Source organism: Meles meles, chromosome 10, assembly GCF_922984935.1.
Source record: "Meles meles chromosome 10, mMelMel3.1 paternal haplotype, whole genome shotgun sequence".
NCBI lineage: Eukaryota > Metazoa > Chordata > Mammalia > Carnivora > Mustelidae > Meles > Meles meles.
Window position 1 is genome coordinate 63579553 of NC_060075.1, and position 17677 is coordinate 63597229.

The following is a 17677-nucleotide window of genomic DNA, read 5'->3' on the forward strand; positions in this document are numbered from 1 at the left end:
CCCCTCCCCCTCTCCCATACTATATCCATCATTTAAACGAAATGAAACAGTTAAAGCATGTAGAACAATCATTCAGGAAAATCCAACACCCATTCATGATAAAAACTTTCAACAATCTGAGAATTAATGTCAATTTCCCATTTTAGGCGTGGAAATGGCATTTTTGAAAAAATCTACTGCTCACATCATACTTCATAGTGAAAGACTGTGTATTTTCTTTCTACGATCAGTCACAAAGCCAGGATTCCACTTGTATTTAACATAGTGCTGGAAGTCTTACCCCTGATAATAGGCAGGATAATAATTATAATAACATCGTAATAACAAGTCTTTCAGATTAAAAAGGCAGGAACAAAGAATGTCTACCTGCAGTTAATTTATATACTGAAAAATTTGAAATTTAGAAAATATTTATTAGACGTTAGAGAGGAGTTAAGCAAGATTGTAGGGTATAAAATCAATATGTAAAAATCAACTTGACTTCTATGTCTTGGCAGTGAACAATCTGAAATGAAGGTCAGAAAATGATTCTGCTCACAAGTACATCAAATCCAGTAAAACTCATGCCTATGTTTAGCAAAATAAGTGCAGTCTGTGCCCTAGAAAGTATAATATATTCTTTTTTTTTTTTAAGATTTTATTTATTTACTTGACAAGAGGGAGCACAAGTAGGCAGAGAAGCAGGGAGAGGGAGAAGCAGGCTGAGCAAGGAGCCCGATATGGGGCTCAATCCCAGAACCCTGAGATCATGACCCTAGCTGAAGGCTGACATTTAACTGGCTGAGCCAGACAGGCACCCCAAAATATCTTGAAAATAACTTATGAAGAGCTAACTAAAAGAAGAGACATTCCATGTTCATGAACTGGAAGACAGTACCCCCTCACATTGATCAATAGATTGATCGCAATGTCTGTGGAAATCTCAGCAGAGCTGACAACTGCAAAGATGACTGACTGATAAACCCAGGCACGTTTGTTATGCTGAGATCAGGGTTCTGCTCGAGAACACCTAAAACCTGATGGGGGCGAGGGGTCTGTCAGGGATGGACGTCTCAAAATCTTTGTCTCCAGACTCCTCTGAGTTCCCAAAGCCTTCCCAGGTGGAACAACCCCCACCCTGCCCCCATGCAAAGCAAGCAGGTCACATCATCTTTGTAGAAGTACATCTCCATTTGTAGAAATGGAGATGTTGATCCTTAAATAAGGGTGGTTACGCAAAGGACTGTGAATAGGCAAAATGTTCTTGAGAAAGAAAAAAGTTGCTGGTCTTAAGATTTTCAAATTTCAAAACTTATAAGCTGTGGTAATCTTTATGCTCATACGACACCATCTATCAATGGGGCGGAAATAAACCTTTTCATTTATGGTCAGATGATTTTTGGTAAAAAGCCTTGACACAATTCAGTAAGAAAAATAATCCTTTAAATGGTGGTGGGACAATTGCATATCAGTGTGTGAAATATTAAATTTAGAACCTTATTTCATAACCATGTATACGTATTAACCCCAACAGATCAGAGACTTAAACCTTGGTGGCCTCCTCTCCTTTGGTGGCATGCAAAGACCCACCAAGGAATTTTATGATGCTGTTGTCTCTCTCACCAACACATTCCTGATGTTTTTGGTGATTAGTGTGCCCTCTGCGTGTCACCTTGGAGAGGAGCATGATCCATTCTTGGGTCTTCCCTGTCCTTTCATGATGTCTTTATTCCAGCCTGTCCTTTCCTTCACTGTCTGCCTTGATAATTCAGGTGTTTCAGTTTCCATCAGTGATCTTCCAGGCTTCTAGGAACCCCTGGTTTGCACTACCCTTTCAGTTCTTGGCAGGGTGTCAAATTCCATCTCCTTGAAGTGTTCTATAAGTTAATAAACTCCCTCTTACCCTATCTTAAGTTCTGGCCTCTCATCAGACACTCTCAAAATCTAGGCCCGTGAATATTCTTTTGGCTCCTACCAGTACATCCTGACTAATTCTTGTAGCTTCTTTTATAATCTTAACAGGCCCAGCACATTCTATGGGGACTTAATGTAACCCTAGTGAGTTATCAGCCTCCAGACTAGAAGAGGGGTGGAGCCTGGAACACGGAAGTCTTGCAGGGAAGATGATGTGCTTGCTTTTCATGGGGGGACGGGGAGAGGGTTCCAGCTGGGAAGACTTTGGGAACTCACAGGAGTCTGGAGACAAAGATTTTGAGACGTCCATCCCCAATAGACCCCTCCCCCTCATCAGGTTTTAGGTGTTCTCAAGCAGAAAACCCTGATCTCAGCTTAACAAACGTGCCTGGGTTTATCAGTCAGTCATCTTTGCTGTTGTCAGCTCTTAACTGTTAAATTCCCAGTTTGAACTTTGGCTTTTTTTCTACTCTACTGCAACAGGAGTCAGTAGTCTCTCTTTAAGGACTCTTGACCTTCATGGTTAGTTTTCACTGCTTTGTTTAAGGCCAGTACCTTTTAATTATCTGTAGGACATCAGCCCAACTGATGATAACTAGTCAATTCTATTGCTTTAAATATGTTGTTCCTCTGTACTTTTCAAATGCCTGAATCATTGTATTGGCCAGGTTGTTCTCTACAGAAACATCCTCTTAAGTCACTCACTGGTGAATTTTTTTTAATAATTTGGGTACTACCTTGTATCCAGAACTATTGATGCTCACACATGGCCTAGGATGGGATCCTGAGAAGGATGCAAACCAAATTTTGTACATTTTCCACCTGATATTCAAAACAAGGAGTCTCATTGTTTGTGGCATATCCATATTGCTTCCAAACAGGTTTAGTTTTGAGTAAAATGGAAAAACTATGGGACTAATTATCTTTCTGTAAAACTATCTGAAATTTAGAATCTGCCCCCCTCTACCACACAAACCAGCAAAAACCAATCAACCAAGCAACAAGTGAAATAAAAGAGGTTATAAAGAAAAGGAATTGGAAAGAAAAGGTGAATGTTAGGGTCAGCATTGGTAAAGAAAGCAAAATCTGTGGCTCCTTATTACAAAGCTCAAAAGTGAAGTGGTGGGTGTGGTAAAGAGGGAATTGAAAGAAGCCCAAAATAAATTTTGTCTACCCCAAATCTTGGTCTAGTATGACACCTAGAGGCCACATGAACAGAATCCCTTTGGGTGATTTTTTTTTTTTTTTTAATATGGCAAGATGCGTTTATACAGAAAAAATTATTTAAAGTTTTTAATTCACAGTGGACACTCCTAGATACTTCCCTGTAACCCCCGATCGTTGAGCAGTTTTGTGTATATTCCTTCATTTACGTGTGTAGATATGTACTCATCCTCACTCTCTGGAGTTTGGAAATGACAACAGAAATAATAAAGACAGACGAAAGGACACCACTTACGGGGTAATAGGTTCAGCATTGTCTCATTTCTAAACATTAAAAAAATATGCTTTTCATTTTTCATCCACTGGTTTGGAAAACTTTTGTAGCCCTGGCTCATTAATAGTTGAACGGTTCTTCATGAAAAATGATGAACGATTTACTTCATGGCAGGCTGTACAGATGGTCAATTTAATCTGCATCCCTGAGACTTCTCGTGACTAAATTTTGACATCATGTCATTAAACATTTGTGTATTATGTATATCATATTCTAGAAAACAAAGATCGCTATGTCTTGCCGTCCATCAGTTTTATTGATAGGATTTATCCAACTGGACACGATAGCTCTCACGAAGGAACATGTATCTGAATATATATTTCCCATTTGTCTCCTCGGAGACCCATACTTTTTTGTCCTCAAGTGCAATTATGGCATTGTTACAGAACAGATATGTGGCAGTTGTGACAAACGCTCGTGTGACTCAGTTTCTGTAACCTTGTCCGGAGATGTCTTTACCGCTAACTGATGGAGCATATGTATGTGTTTGTGTATGACCCTTAAGCCTTGTATAAATTGAAATTAGAGGAGGAAACCAATTGTTGGCTATTTTAAAACACCGCTGCAGAACACTCACCCTAGTTGTGTACTTTAAATTGCAGTAAATTTTTGACTTCGAAGTGGTTCCTGGCTCTTAATACATAATGCTTGAACTTGTAGCTATAATGTTTAAACTCTTGACCAGATGAGTAATTACTATACAATCATGGATGAATATAAACATCAGACTCTTAAATTTTCTTTTGACAGTAAGCTATTAAGTATAGCATCTGATGGCTTCTTGAAGGGCTAATTACCCTGCACATTAAATTGTGCTAACTTGACTCCTTAGATTCTCTGTCTTCTGTTATATAATGAGTTTCTACTTGGTGAATTGGTTTGGGACTCCCTAAGAATGCTTAAATTGGGCTGTTATGAACACAGCACTTCAGTTTGAAGTCTTCCTTGGGCTGGAGTTGGAGGGTTTCAGAGCAAACGGGAAAGGCCCTGACAGGAGCTGAGAAAGAAACACAGCCAGGATAGGAAAGCAGTGCCATTGCGAAGGGATCCTTAGGAGTTTGCCCTAAAAGGACAGAGCTGAGGAAACCATGGCAGGGTCTATGTTCTTCTTTGGTCTAACTATTGAAACAAATGCTCCTTTAGGGAACCATACATTTGTTAAGATCAGGCTTCCTTTGTATCCCTTATCAATCTGTAATCTTTTCATTGTTGCCCCCCCCCCTTTTTTTTAAACCAGTAAAGGAATAGTAATCCACACTAGTTTATCTCTCTTAATCACAGACTCACAGAGCTAGGACTCTCTGAGCTTTTAATTCCCTCTTAGAGGCCTAACAGAGTGGAAAGTAAACAAAGACCAAATTTGCAACCTTAAACATTGCTAATTTCCTCTGATGTCAGAATACTTAAACAGGCAGGACCTGGGAATTATTTGATCAAACCTGCTTTTAATCTAATGCATGCAGAAGGGCTATGTCTGGAATGATCTGCAAAACGGCAGACGTCCCAAGAGAGCTTTATGGAAGGTTTCCTCTTTCAGAAACGGTAGTTTCCTCATTTCAAGCTCTTGAGTTGGCTGTGCTATTGGAGTAAAGTCATGAAGAGTAGTTTTCCTGCTTTGTAAATTTTATTTGGCCAAGTATTGCTGACCGGATGTGGATAGTTTTCTTTGGCTTTCTGCTTGCTGACTTTTTAATTGGCTACATGCCTTATTATTTTAGCTTTACTAGAAAATGAATTAATAAAAGGTTATTATTGAGGGAAAGGGAGAAAGAGAGAAAGGGCAAAGCATTATCTGATTTCTCACACATTCTTTTATTGTGTATGGTTTAAGAAAGTGAAAACACAAAGAACAAAAGACCCCAAAACATTAGATTATTTAGATTCTGAAAGGCATTTTTCTACAGCAGGAGTTCAGAGAAATTAGTGTCCAGGATTTTTAAGTAAAGAGTGTACTAATTTGGAGATACCCAAGTAATGAAAACTCATTTTTCCCTTTAATTTTACTCACAACTGTGTGGGTATTTAAAGGAGCATATTTTTTTGACAGAAGTAGATAAAGGGATAGCACTTTTATTTACTCCATGTTTGAAATAAAATTCTACGATTAGTTTTTGTAAAATTTTATCCACGTAACTAGCTAATAAAGTCCTATTTCAATTTTAAAGACCTTAAGAGACATTGTGCTTTGATTTGCCCCAGTAGGATCCATACTATTCATATTTCTATTGAGAACAGATTATGTTAAAAAGAAACCCAACATTTAGGAAAGTGTTCAAATGCATTTCAACAGCAAGTAAACAACTCCGCTCTTCTACTATGTTTTTCACAATCTGATCATAAATACTGCTCCCCACATAAAGTAATTCAGAAGCCATCGCTTAAAAATAAATTATAAACACTGATGCTTTGTGTAAATACACACGAAGAACAGCATGCCACTAGATCCAGCGCGTGACTCCTTGGATGACGATGAATTTCAATGCCTGTTATTTGTCATGCCGAAGCCTGTCGGGTGATGATTCTTTTTATTGGTGTATCCTTCCAAACATATTTCATCGCACCATGTGCAAGGGAGTTCTTTGGGCGGGCGTGTTGGATTGAGGTGCCCCCTCTCCCCTCCGCTCCTTCCTTTCTTGCCCTGGCGCTCTAGCCGCCTCCTGCCTCCAGCCCCCTTCGCTCCTTTTTGGCTCACGCCCCCCTCCTCTCCCTCCAGCTGGCGACGACGGGGTTGCGCTGCCTCCCAGACCTCGAGGACCTGCTCAGTCAGCTGGGGCCCCCTGCGGTCGGCTGCTTCCCTCTCCGCTAGGCTAGGACCTGCCACTCTGCGCGGAATGGCAGCCGCAGCAGCATCCCCGCCACAGGCGGTGGCGGCTGCAGCCACGGCCACCGCGGACGCTATTGTTCCCTGGTGTTAAACGCGCTTTCCCTCCTTTTCATCTGAAACGAACAATAGCAGGAAAGAGCTTTGCTTTCTGTACTCCTTGGGAAGACGGTGTGAGGGCAAAGAGAAATTCCCTGCCAACTGCGTTCCGGATCCGGACCCTGGAGCGGCTGCGGGCGGCATGGGGCTGCCAGCGAGGCGCTCTGCGTCCCGGAGCCCGGGCTCTGCGGGCCCGCGCCGGGGGGTCCTGCAGCTGCTGCCGCTGCTCCTGCTGCTGCTGCTGCGCCCGGGAGCCTGCGGGGCTGCGGCTCAGGGCGAGGCGGAGGCACCCACCTTGTATCTGTGGAAGACGGGTAAGTGGGACAGAGTTCTCCCTTCTTCTCAGCTTCGCGTCCGGGTCCATGTTACAAAACTGCTGGGCTTCGGGAGGGACCCCTGCGCCCCTTGAGAGCCTGGGTGTCCTGGGATCTGAAGGGGAAAAGTATGATTACTAGGAAGAAAATTAGGTCATGCCCGATGCTATTAGGAAAGAAAAACCTAACAATTGAGAGGCATTAGTGAGTCACCGGAATGATATTTCTCTCGCAGCTCTGTGGTTAATGAGGACAACCAACACCGCACTTTCATAACGAAGTGCATTTTTAACCTCTGGATTTTTGTTCTACTAGGAGTTTCTTGAATATATTTCCAGCAAAGAATGGGCACACAACTTAGAGCCGGTCTTGCAGTTTGCTCAGTGCCATGATATATGTGGGTATGGAGTTGAATTTGTTAAGTATAGCTTTGTGATATGTGGGACACGTGGAAACAAGCCAAGCCACGGTAGTTCTAACAGTTAAAGGCGAATGGGGCTCCACTGAGCTTGCGGAGAGGGTGTAAAGACCACTTCTTAATGAGTGAATTGCGCGATTTTTTCAAAGTGCACAATTGTAAGGATGTTTAGGTTTAAACTTTTCCTGCCTTGAGAATTGTTCTGCTTTGTTTCCAACCAGCTAACAAAAGCAGCAACTAATAGTGCCTCAGAACCTCCAGGCAAAGTGCTGACTCGAGGTCCTGGTGGGACAGTGACAGGCAGGAAAACAATACCAAGTGCGGAATTACTCCCTTTTCTCCAGTGGCTCTTCTCCCCTCCCCCCCGCCCCCAATCCTGCCACCCCACCCCAAGGATGAGGAGAATTCTTCAGAAGACCTGAAACTTGGCATGTTCATAGGAATGAAGTGAGAAGCATTATTCCTATTGCTTAGGGGTAAGGATAAATTAAGAGTTTCTTGGCAATGCCTAAACATTAAGAGAAGGGGACAATAGAAAGGAGGGAAAAGATATATTTGTTACGGGATTGCAAGCAAGTTACAGAATGGATCTTTTTCCTGGCTTCAACTGTCTGTAGCCCCCTGCTGCAGACAGATTAGTTTGCTCTACAATTACACTGATATTCTGAAATTTTAAAGAAGTATAATCTATCTGGCAACTTAGTAGCTTGAACAGCAATTTATTACAAGCCAAAGTACATAATTTGTCTCCAAATGTTGCAAGAAAAAAATCACACACACTTTTAGAAAAGCCATTTGGAATGTTAGCATTAGCCATTCTTGTTAACACTTGGAGTTTAACTATTAGTTGATTGGTGGATGCAGATGAAATCATATTAATTTGTTTCAGCTTAAAACAAAGAGTTGAAGACCTGCTCTGATTTAGCTAAACCCATGATCTTACTTTTCAAAAGCTTGGTCATAACAACAAACAGTAATCAAACTATAATTTACCATTAAATGGTATTATTTGAATGCTTGGTAAGAGCTTCTTAGGTAAGTGTTAGGTGAAATAGTACTTGGCTTGGTTGAGATTTGTGTTATTAAAGTAAGAAAAGCCAAGCAGTAATTCAGATCGAAGAAGAGCCTAGGCAACGTTCACTGTGCAGCATCTGAGGTGCCAATATATGTCAAAATAAATGTCATGGTGGGAACACAAGCCAATAAACTGTTTAAAATAGTGGAAAACTCTCAGGAGCAAGGATATGGAGACCTTGGTTCTGGTGCCAGTTCCAGCTCTTGCTAGGTATAGGAATGTTGGCAGTTCACTTAACTTTTGACCCCTAGTTTTCTCAGCTGCATATAAATGTGATGATACTTTCTTCAGACTCTTCACAGTATTATGAAGATTGAATGAGTGAGTTATGAGAAAGTGATCTGTAAATTTCAAAGTCATATGCCTATGCAAATATCAGCTAACATGATGAGGATGATAATGACAGCCCTCTGATGGTGGTCCTTGGTTTGGTGGAAAAAAGTGAAATAAGCTGGAGAGGAAAATAATGACCTCTCTATTCCCCCCCCCCGGGGGTGAAGGAAAACTCTTTATTTGTATAAAGAGATTGAGAGTTGTTATCAGAAGAGCAAGGGAATATTTAAAGGAGAGGGATATACTGGAAATGAAAATGTAGAGATGAAAGAATCGTAAGTGTGTATCACTTGATGGAAATAAAGTCAGGAAGAGAATTGGGAGAGAAAATGAGGTGAGACCATCCAGGATGTCTATTTCAGTGGAATACACTTGGTCTTCATACAGCAGATTATAGGGAGTCACACTATTGGTCAGATCATTGAATTGTAGGAATGTAGTAAAAGGTTTACTGGAAGAGGAGCTAGAGTTCCTAGACAGGAACTCTAACACTGTGTCTATCACTAACAAGCTACAGAGCATTGGCAAAGTCATTTAATGACTTTGGTTCTTTGTTTCAGAGTTTGTAATATTCATTGGTTAGAAAAGATGATATCTAAGGGCCTTTCATTGATGTTTGATATGTTCAATATGTATGTATACATCTGCACGTACCTACACTATAAATACACATATGCATATGTATATATAATTTATTAACCAGTGTGTATACATGTAATATATCTGTATATGATACATACGGTCTATAATACATGATATGTTATATCTAATGTATAGAATATGAAAATTTAAAGTGTATATTATACGAAAGTTTTTTCAAGTCGACTCACAACAAGGAGTTATGAGGACTCACTCTGTGCATTACAGGAAGTCAGTGAGGTAGAGGCTGACTAGGATATTGTAATCCCTTCCTTCAAGAAATTCACAACTGAACAATACTGTAAATACACAACAATTACAACCTGGTGTACCATACTCATGAACAAAACACTAGGACAACAGGGATGTTGTGTAGCTGATAAAAGGGGTTTGTGGTGAGTTTTAAAGAGGAGTTAATGTTGATTGGGATTTTGAAGGGTGAGAGCTGAATTTTTTTTTCCTCTGGGAGGCATGGAGGTACACTGCAAGCAGAAGGAAGAGAGAAAATGAAAATGAAATGCACAACAACATTCTTAGTTTTTCAAAGTACTGCAACTCAGGTCTAGGATTTTTGGTGGGAATGAATGGGTATAATGCCAATTTGATGGGTTGGGAAAGATTGTAAGAAAACCTTCAAACTTTGGTAGAGTCTGGAGCTTAACCTATAAGCAAGTGGAAACTGTTGGATGCTTTGCACCGAGGATTAACAAATTCTTTGTCCAGGATGGAGAGAGAGAAATGAAGAGGCTGGGAGGTTGGTAAGGAGAGGGACTGAGAGGCAAAGGGGAACAGACGTGAAGAGTGAGTAGAGGCAGGCTGGGGGTCATACTACAGGAAGTATTATTCTGCTTTAGGTTGTAGGGAACCCTTTGCCAAGGAGAAGAGGAACTCATCCCATGAAGATACCCATCATATTTGTTCCCCGTTACTTAAAACCAAGAATGTGAAAGATGAGCAAGTTTCCTGGGGATAGATAAGAATAGCAATTTAATTTAGCTATGCTAAACTTGAGGTAGTAATCCATTCGATTATAAATTATAAAAAGATTATTCGATGAATAAATCTAATGGGAAAACTAGTGATTGGATGGGTAGCTTAGAAAGAGGCTGAAAGTATAGGCTTGGAACTGAGCATGGTAGTTGGAGGGATCCTTAAAAGAAGAAAAATACTGAAAAGAAGGGCCAGGTTACTTCACAGAGAATATTGAAATTGAAAGGGCCACTGTCAGGGAGAGACCAGTGGAAGAGTCAGAGAAAGTATGGTCAGAAAAGGTCTGAGGAAAGCGGCAGTATGTGCTGATGGAGCATGTTTTATGAAGGGGATGGTGGCAAGAAGTGAAACACTTCTCAAAGACTGGAAGGGAATTAAGAAATATTTCAGAAATGATCAAGTAAAAGGGAGAATTGACAAAATACCTAACAGTGTTTTGGGAAAGGATGTTTTAACTGGATTGGTGGAGCTATAAACCTATTAGAATAATAAACAAGATAACGGAAAATGTATAATATTGATAAAGTGAAATAACTCAGAGGTATTTAAATCAGTACTCTGCTGGTTTTTTAATAGTTAAAACCCCCAGAATATAAGATATTTAAAATATTTATTAAAATACAAAAGTTAAATGTTTTAACACTTCTTTGTCACATTTATTTGAAAGGTAACTTGTCTTTGTGTGAATAATTGAAAAACTTATTTCATACACCCAGACATAAAGCACTTATTATTGGAAGATAGTTACTGATAAGTAACTGATAGTTACTGATAAGTGCTTTTCATTCTTTAATATTCTAGAGTATGGAATTTTTTCAATAATAATTGTGGCTAATAATATTCACCTGGCAATTCCAAATTGAGATTTTCAATGCATTGAATAAAATGTGATTGACTAACATGAGTAGGACAGAAAATAGTGAATACCTCCACTTCTATCAACTTCTGTCACAGACATGTTTTCAGAAAGGTCTTAATGAAGTAATTGAATTTATTATTTTTTATTGATGTATAGTTGATGTACAGTGTTACATTAGTTTCAGGTGTATAATATAGTGATTTGACAGATTTATACATTAAGCTATGCTCACCACAAGTGTAGCTACCATCTGTACCATACAACGTCATTCCGATACCATTGACTATACTTCCCATACTGTACCTTTTATTCTCGTGATGTTTTCATTCCAGAACTAGAAGCCTCTATCTCCCACTCTCCTTCACCATGTTGTCCATACATTTACCTCCTCCCTTCTGACAACCATCATTTTGTTCTCTGTATTTATGGGTCTGTTTTTGCTTTCTGTTTTTGTTTATTCACTTGTTTTGTTTTTTTTAGATTTCACATATAAGTGAAATCATAGGGTATTTGTCTTTCTCTGTCTGACTTATTTCACTTAGCATATTACCTTCTAGGTCCACCCATGTTTTGGCATATGGCAAGATCTCATCCTTTTTTTATGGCTCAGTAATATTCCATTATGTGTGTGGCTATATACACATACATACACATACACACCTACACACACCTTCTTTATTTATAGACACTTGAGTTGCTTCCATATTTTGGGTATTGTAAATAATGCTGCAGTAAATACAGGGGTTCCTATCTGATTTAATGTTACTGTATTCTTTGAGTAAATACCCAGTAGTGGAGTTGCCAGATCATATGGTAGTTCTATTTTTAATTTTTTGAAGAATCTCCATACTGTTTTCCGCAGTAGCTACACCAACTTAGATTTTCACCAACAGTGCATAGGGTTCCTTTTTATCTCCCTTCTCACTACTACTAATTATTTCTTGTCTTTTTGATTCTGGCCATTCTGTCAGGTATAAAGTGGAATCTCATGTAGTTTTTATTTGCATTTCCTTGATGATTAGTGGTTTTGAGCATCTTTTCGTGTGTCTGTTTGCCATCTTGATAAGTCTTTGGAAAAATCTTTATTCAGGTCCTCTGCCCATTTTAATCAGTTATTTGTGGGTTTTTGGTGTCAAGTTATGTAAGTTCTTTATGTATTTTGGTTATTAACTTCTTATCAGATGTATCATTTGCAAATATCTTCTGTGATTCAAAGGTTGGCTTTTCATTTTGCTGATGATTTCCTTCACTATGCAAAAGATTTTAATTTTGGTATAGTCCCAAATTGAGTTAACTTTTATAATAGTGAAATTACATTGAAATGCAAGAAATAAGTATACACTAGCCCTTTTTCAGAATTCAGGGGATTAGGATATTTATAGGTGTGTATTTTTCATCAAGGAGATTACTTCTCACATTAATCACTTTTGAAGTAAGTTCATCCAGTACAAGGCAATACTTTAAACAGCAATCACTGTGTTCTTTACATGGTTAATTGTATGTAAAGTAATCCCTTACTTCTTCAATATAAAATAAAAATAAGTATTATCCTTTTATTTTCTTTCATGTACTTGTCCTAATATAAAATATTCTGTAATGCATATGGAAATTTATTAATCCTAATCCTACCATTCATTAAATAAGAAAGGAGAGAGGGATGTCATTCCAGGTAGTAGTAACATGAGGGTTGCATTATCCTAATAAGGGTTCTTTACTTCACTTGTACTTAATTTGGAATGTGGTTTGCTCATTAAGTGAAAAATAGGATGGAGCAGAGTGGACAGAGTATGGGCATCAGTGTCAACCCAGAGTAACATGGATCATAGTGCTGTATTTTATCAATTAGTTCATCTACCTGAATCTTTTTCTTTCATCTCTAATATGGATAAATAATATGTATTATATAGAGGTTTTCTGAGGTTTAATTAGATATGGTAGCATATGGAATGTTCTAGTGCAGTGTTTGATATACATGGGAACTTCGGTGAATGACAGTTTTTATTATTGCTGTTATTCTGTTGTGTAATACAATGGTTAGTTAATTATAATGACCTGGAGCAAGTTCCAGTAATGTGCTTTCTTGAAATCATTTTTTTTGGTAAATACAATAGAAATTATAAATTGACACATTATAATGCTAGATACTTCAACACATTATAAGCGAGGCAGCATTGGGGAATGGAAAGAACACAAACTTTGGAATCAGAAACTGTTGTTTAAATCTGCCTCTACCTAAATGGTCAAATTACTTAAACTCTGATTTTGTTTTTTTCACCTTAAAATGGTGACAGAAATTCTGAAGTGTGAGGCCATTTGCAAAGTTTTAACAGGTAGCAAATAGAAAGTCTCTAGTACACTGTCCTAAATATAGTAGATATTCAGAAAATGTTCTCCTCCCATTCTTTTATCTTTCCTGCCCTAAAAATGACATAACAAGCAGGAATTTTATAGATTCAACACATTTATCTGTCTTTTCCAACCAAGGGACATCATGAAAAATGAAGAAAACAAGTCTAGGAAGAGAAGTTGTTTTATAACAGTCTCATCTTTCTTATTAGTTTGACACTTAAATGTAGACAGCATGGACCAAAGACCATAAAAATATTTTGAGCAGCAAGTTCATGGTGAATTATATAAATAGAATTTTTATACTTTATTTTGTGCTGTATTTCAGGGGATTTCTCAAGAATCTGAAATTTTAGGTTCTTGAAATTGTCTTGTCAGCAATGCCTTCCAAATTAAATGTTTCACAGAATTGTTTTTATGCAATTTTTAATTTTACATGTTAGATGATTATTTAAATACATTTTTAAAAACTACTGTGTATATCTTGTTTCCCTGCCCTTCTTTCTTAGCATACATAACACAGTGTTCAAAATTCATTAAGAGCGTATTGATTATTTGCATTAAAAAATGAAACATCCAAGTGGTTTTTTGAAGCTTTAATATCTTAACAGACTGTGGTAACTCAGGTCACGCGTTATGCAAATTATAGGTAGCAACCTGGTTTGCAAAATAAGAGAAGCCCCAATCAGGGCTGAGGTTGAGTGCTATGGAGTATAGCACATACTCAGACTCTTCCCTGCCTATGACTACAATATAAAAAACCGGCAAAATGGCAGTCGGATCAGATGCTGACATTCTAACTAGGTTATTGGGGAAGCATGGTGTGCTTGAGCTCCTTTTCTAAGGAAATGAATCCTCTTAATCTCTCACATAAGTCAGATTGGTGACACTGGACACTGAGATGTCTCTGGGAAGAGGAGAGCAAAGGCCTCTGTCTGGTGAATAGATAGAACAGGCTCTCTTAGAATTTCAAGAGAGCCTTAGAATTCATAGAAAATCACATTAGAATGGTCCTTAATGAAAGAAACACTGGGGAAGTGGCATCTGGAAAATATCACAAGAACATCATAGAGTGTGAGTTAGAGGTGCCAATGAGTCATAAGGTAGAGATTTTTTCCATTTTTTTAAATCAGCACTTTATATTTGATACTTTAGAATGCATTAAAATGATGAAAAATAAAGGAATTTGCATTTAATCCTAGGGTACACAAGCAATAAGAAAAACAATATTTAAGGGAAGTGATAGAACAATTAAAAATATGTTGGGAAAGAATAGAGGAAACATGGCAGGACTGAAAACAGTGATACTAAAAAGTAATCCATCTACTAATATATAACTGGACCCAACCAAAATGATGTTCTTTCAACTTCCAGAAGCACTATTGAGCTAACTAATATTTTGCATAGTCTACCAGGTAAAATCATAATCTCTAGGGTATCATTTTTGCTCTACCAAAGTTATGCTATGAGGAAATAAGTGAAATAAGGAGATACAGGGAAAAGGCACAAATGTGCTTCTTTATATGGACAGTAATTTTCAAATGACCATGTATGTGGGTAATATTGGAGAGGGCATTCTATGTTAGGGCCGTCAGAGAGAGAGTCCATATAGAACTTACTGAGTGATGTCTCTAAATTTAGAAGAAGCTATGCATGGCTATAAAGGCATGGGGAGGTTGTAAGACATTATAAGAGAGAGCAACACCACAGGGGAAGAAAGGTGAAAACAGGCAAATCATCTTTTAAAAATTAGTTTTAACAGGCTTGATTTTTTAACAGTTGTAGGTTTATAAAAAAATTAAGCACAAAGCACAGAGTTGCCATATATCTCTCATTCTCCCCCGCCCCCATTTCTCCCTAATACTGACATCTTGCATCAGTGTGGTACATGTGTATCATTGATGATGAGCTAACATTGATACACTATTGTACTTAAAATCCATAGTTTATATTAGGCTTCAACTACTCTCATACATTCTATGGTTTTGGACAAATACGTAAAGGTATATATATCCACTAATATGTGTATCTGCCATCACAGTATTATACAGAGTAGTTTCACGGCCCTAAAAATCCTCTGTGCTTCACCTATTTGTCCCTCACCCCATTCCTCGATCCTCCCAAATCTCTGGTAACCACTCATCTTTTTACCTTCTTATGTCTCCATGCTTGTTCTTTCTTTGGAATGTCATATAGTTGGAACCATATAGTATGTAACCTTTTCTTCCACTTAGTAATTGTGCATTTAAGTTTCTTCTGTATCTTTTCATGGCTTGTAATCTCATTTCTTTTTATCGGTGAATAATATGCTGATTGATGGATATAACAAAGTTGATTTATCCATTTACGTATTGAAGGACATCGCGGTTGCTTCCAAGATGTAAACACCTGTGTGCCGGTTTCTGTGCGGATATGTTTTTGTCTCTGTTGTGTGAATTCTGAGGAGAGCAGTTGCTGGATCATATGGTAAAGAGAATATTTAATTTTGTGAGGAAACCGTCTTTCAGAGCGGCTATACCAATTGCATTCCCACCACGACCGAAGGAGAGTGGCTGTTGCTCTATGTCTCTGCTGGTGGTGTCGGTATTTTGAATTCTAGCCATTTTATTTTATTTTATTTTTTTTTTATTATTTTTTTTTTAAAGATTTCACCCATTTATTTGACAGAGAGAGATCACAAGCAGACAGAGAGGCAGGCAGAGAGAGAGAGGGAAGCAGGCTCCCCGCCAAGCGGAGAGCCCGATGCGGGACTCGATCCCAGGACTCCGAGATCACGACCCGAGCCGAAGGCAGCGGCCCAACCCACTGAGCCACCCAGGCGCCCCGAATTCTAGCCATTTTAATGCGTGTAGTTGTATCTCCTTGTTGTTTGTGTTTCCTTTTCTCTGATGCCTATGATGTTGAGCATCATCTTTTCATCTACTTGTCATCTGTATGTTTTCTCTGGTAAGGGATCTGCCCCATGAGTCGCAGCAAGAGCAGGCAGAACCCTCAGGTGACCGTTCACAGCCTCAGTCTAACCTGTGCTGCCTGTGCTCCACTACTTGTTGCCCTGATGAAAGGATTCCTACTAAAAACAAGTATTTTATAAAGAGAAAGTACACATGGAAATTAAGTAGATAATAAGCCATACATGAAGATGGGTCTACGCTTTGTCTTTTGTTCCACAAAAGAGGGGAACACCGTGGGACCGAATTTGGAAGTGATAACAGTCTCTTGAAGAGGAAGACAACAGCGTGATATAGTCAAGGCTCAGTGGAGCCAGCCAGCTTGTGAGATTTTCAAGTGCACTCTACATGTGCGGGTCTCTGGCTGACTTGGGTCTAGTGAAGCATGTACCTGCATATCTGCTTTTCCTTGCTCTTCCCTGAGGCGAGTGGAAAGTTGACGTGCTGAACTTCTGGGAAGTGGTGCAAGTCTCATATTCCGAATTCCTGCTAAGTTGACCTGGGAACCAAGTTGTCAAGGCAGCCTCCTGCTTATTAGCTCGCTCCCCCAAACCGTTCCACCGACACAGTGTGGAGCACCCCCAGGATGGGGGGGAATAGAAGAGTGGCTCAAAAGTGGATAGTGTATGTGTGTCTAAATACAATATACTACCCAGGTAGTTAACCTAGCACTCTCTAGAGAGCTTGATGGAAAATTAATTTCCCAAGCAAATGTATGGAGCTTGAGCATTGTGTAGTGGGACTCATTTAACTCATGGTGTATGGTGAATGCAGGGCTTTCTAGTTGTGCCACACTGTCTGGATAAAAAGTTATCCCTTGGGTTTTAATAGCGGTAGCAGTAACAGCACATACTGAGTATTATAGATGGGAGTGTTTGCAAGTATGTGCTGTAATGTGCCTGCTGAAGAATGGCATCGAACACTTATATTGCCTCTTTGGTTGCTGATTACTTTTCTTTTCTCTCGCCAAACCAGAGAGCGTAACTATGCACGCCAGAGGGGTCAGTTACTTCCCCGTGACGGTGAATGAGATTAGTTGAATTGAAGCCGTTGCTCGAAATGAAAGAAGTACTGGTTGCTAAGTAGTAAAATGTGTATTTATGCGCATTTGGGTGTGTAATAAATAAATGAAATGTTCCAAAATCAACTTGTGAGCCACATGTGAATCTTGGCCTCATTTTGTAATTTATTGAGAGTGTGAACTCTAATCTCGGTGTCTTTCGTCCCTCAGTCATGCCGTACGTATAATATATTATATAATATTATATATATAATATAATATATATAATATATAATAATACGTATAATATTAGTTATCTCCCTGTTCACGTGGTTTTCAAGGGAGACAAAACTGCAGGGCACTTCGATGGTGTCTGGCTTGTGTCAGTACTCAGTAGATGTTATCTTTTACTGGAGGTGCAAACCACAAAGGCCTTCTCGCAGA

At 38.9% G+C, this 17677-nt stretch overlaps 1 protein-coding gene across 3 annotated transcripts in view; it reads left to right on the forward strand.

Annotated features, from left to right (window-relative positions):
* The first annotated feature begins 5994 nt into the window (after positions 1 to 5994).
* The window catches only part of THSD7A (thrombospondin type 1 domain containing 7A), a 458712-nt gene continuing 447029 nt past the window's right edge, over positions 5995 to 17677 (forward strand). For 2 of the 3 annotated variants that reach the window (XM_046020918.1, XM_046020920.1), the window contains exon 1: positions 5996 to 6625. In XM_046020918.1, coding sequence (XP_045876874.1) covers positions 6454 to 6625 — 172 coding nt within the window. In that variant the 5' untranslated portion in view covers positions 5996 to 6453. Of the gene's footprint in view, positions 6626 to 17677 lie in introns of all 3 variants that reach the window. The other variant, XM_046020921.1, reaches the window with a different exon arrangement.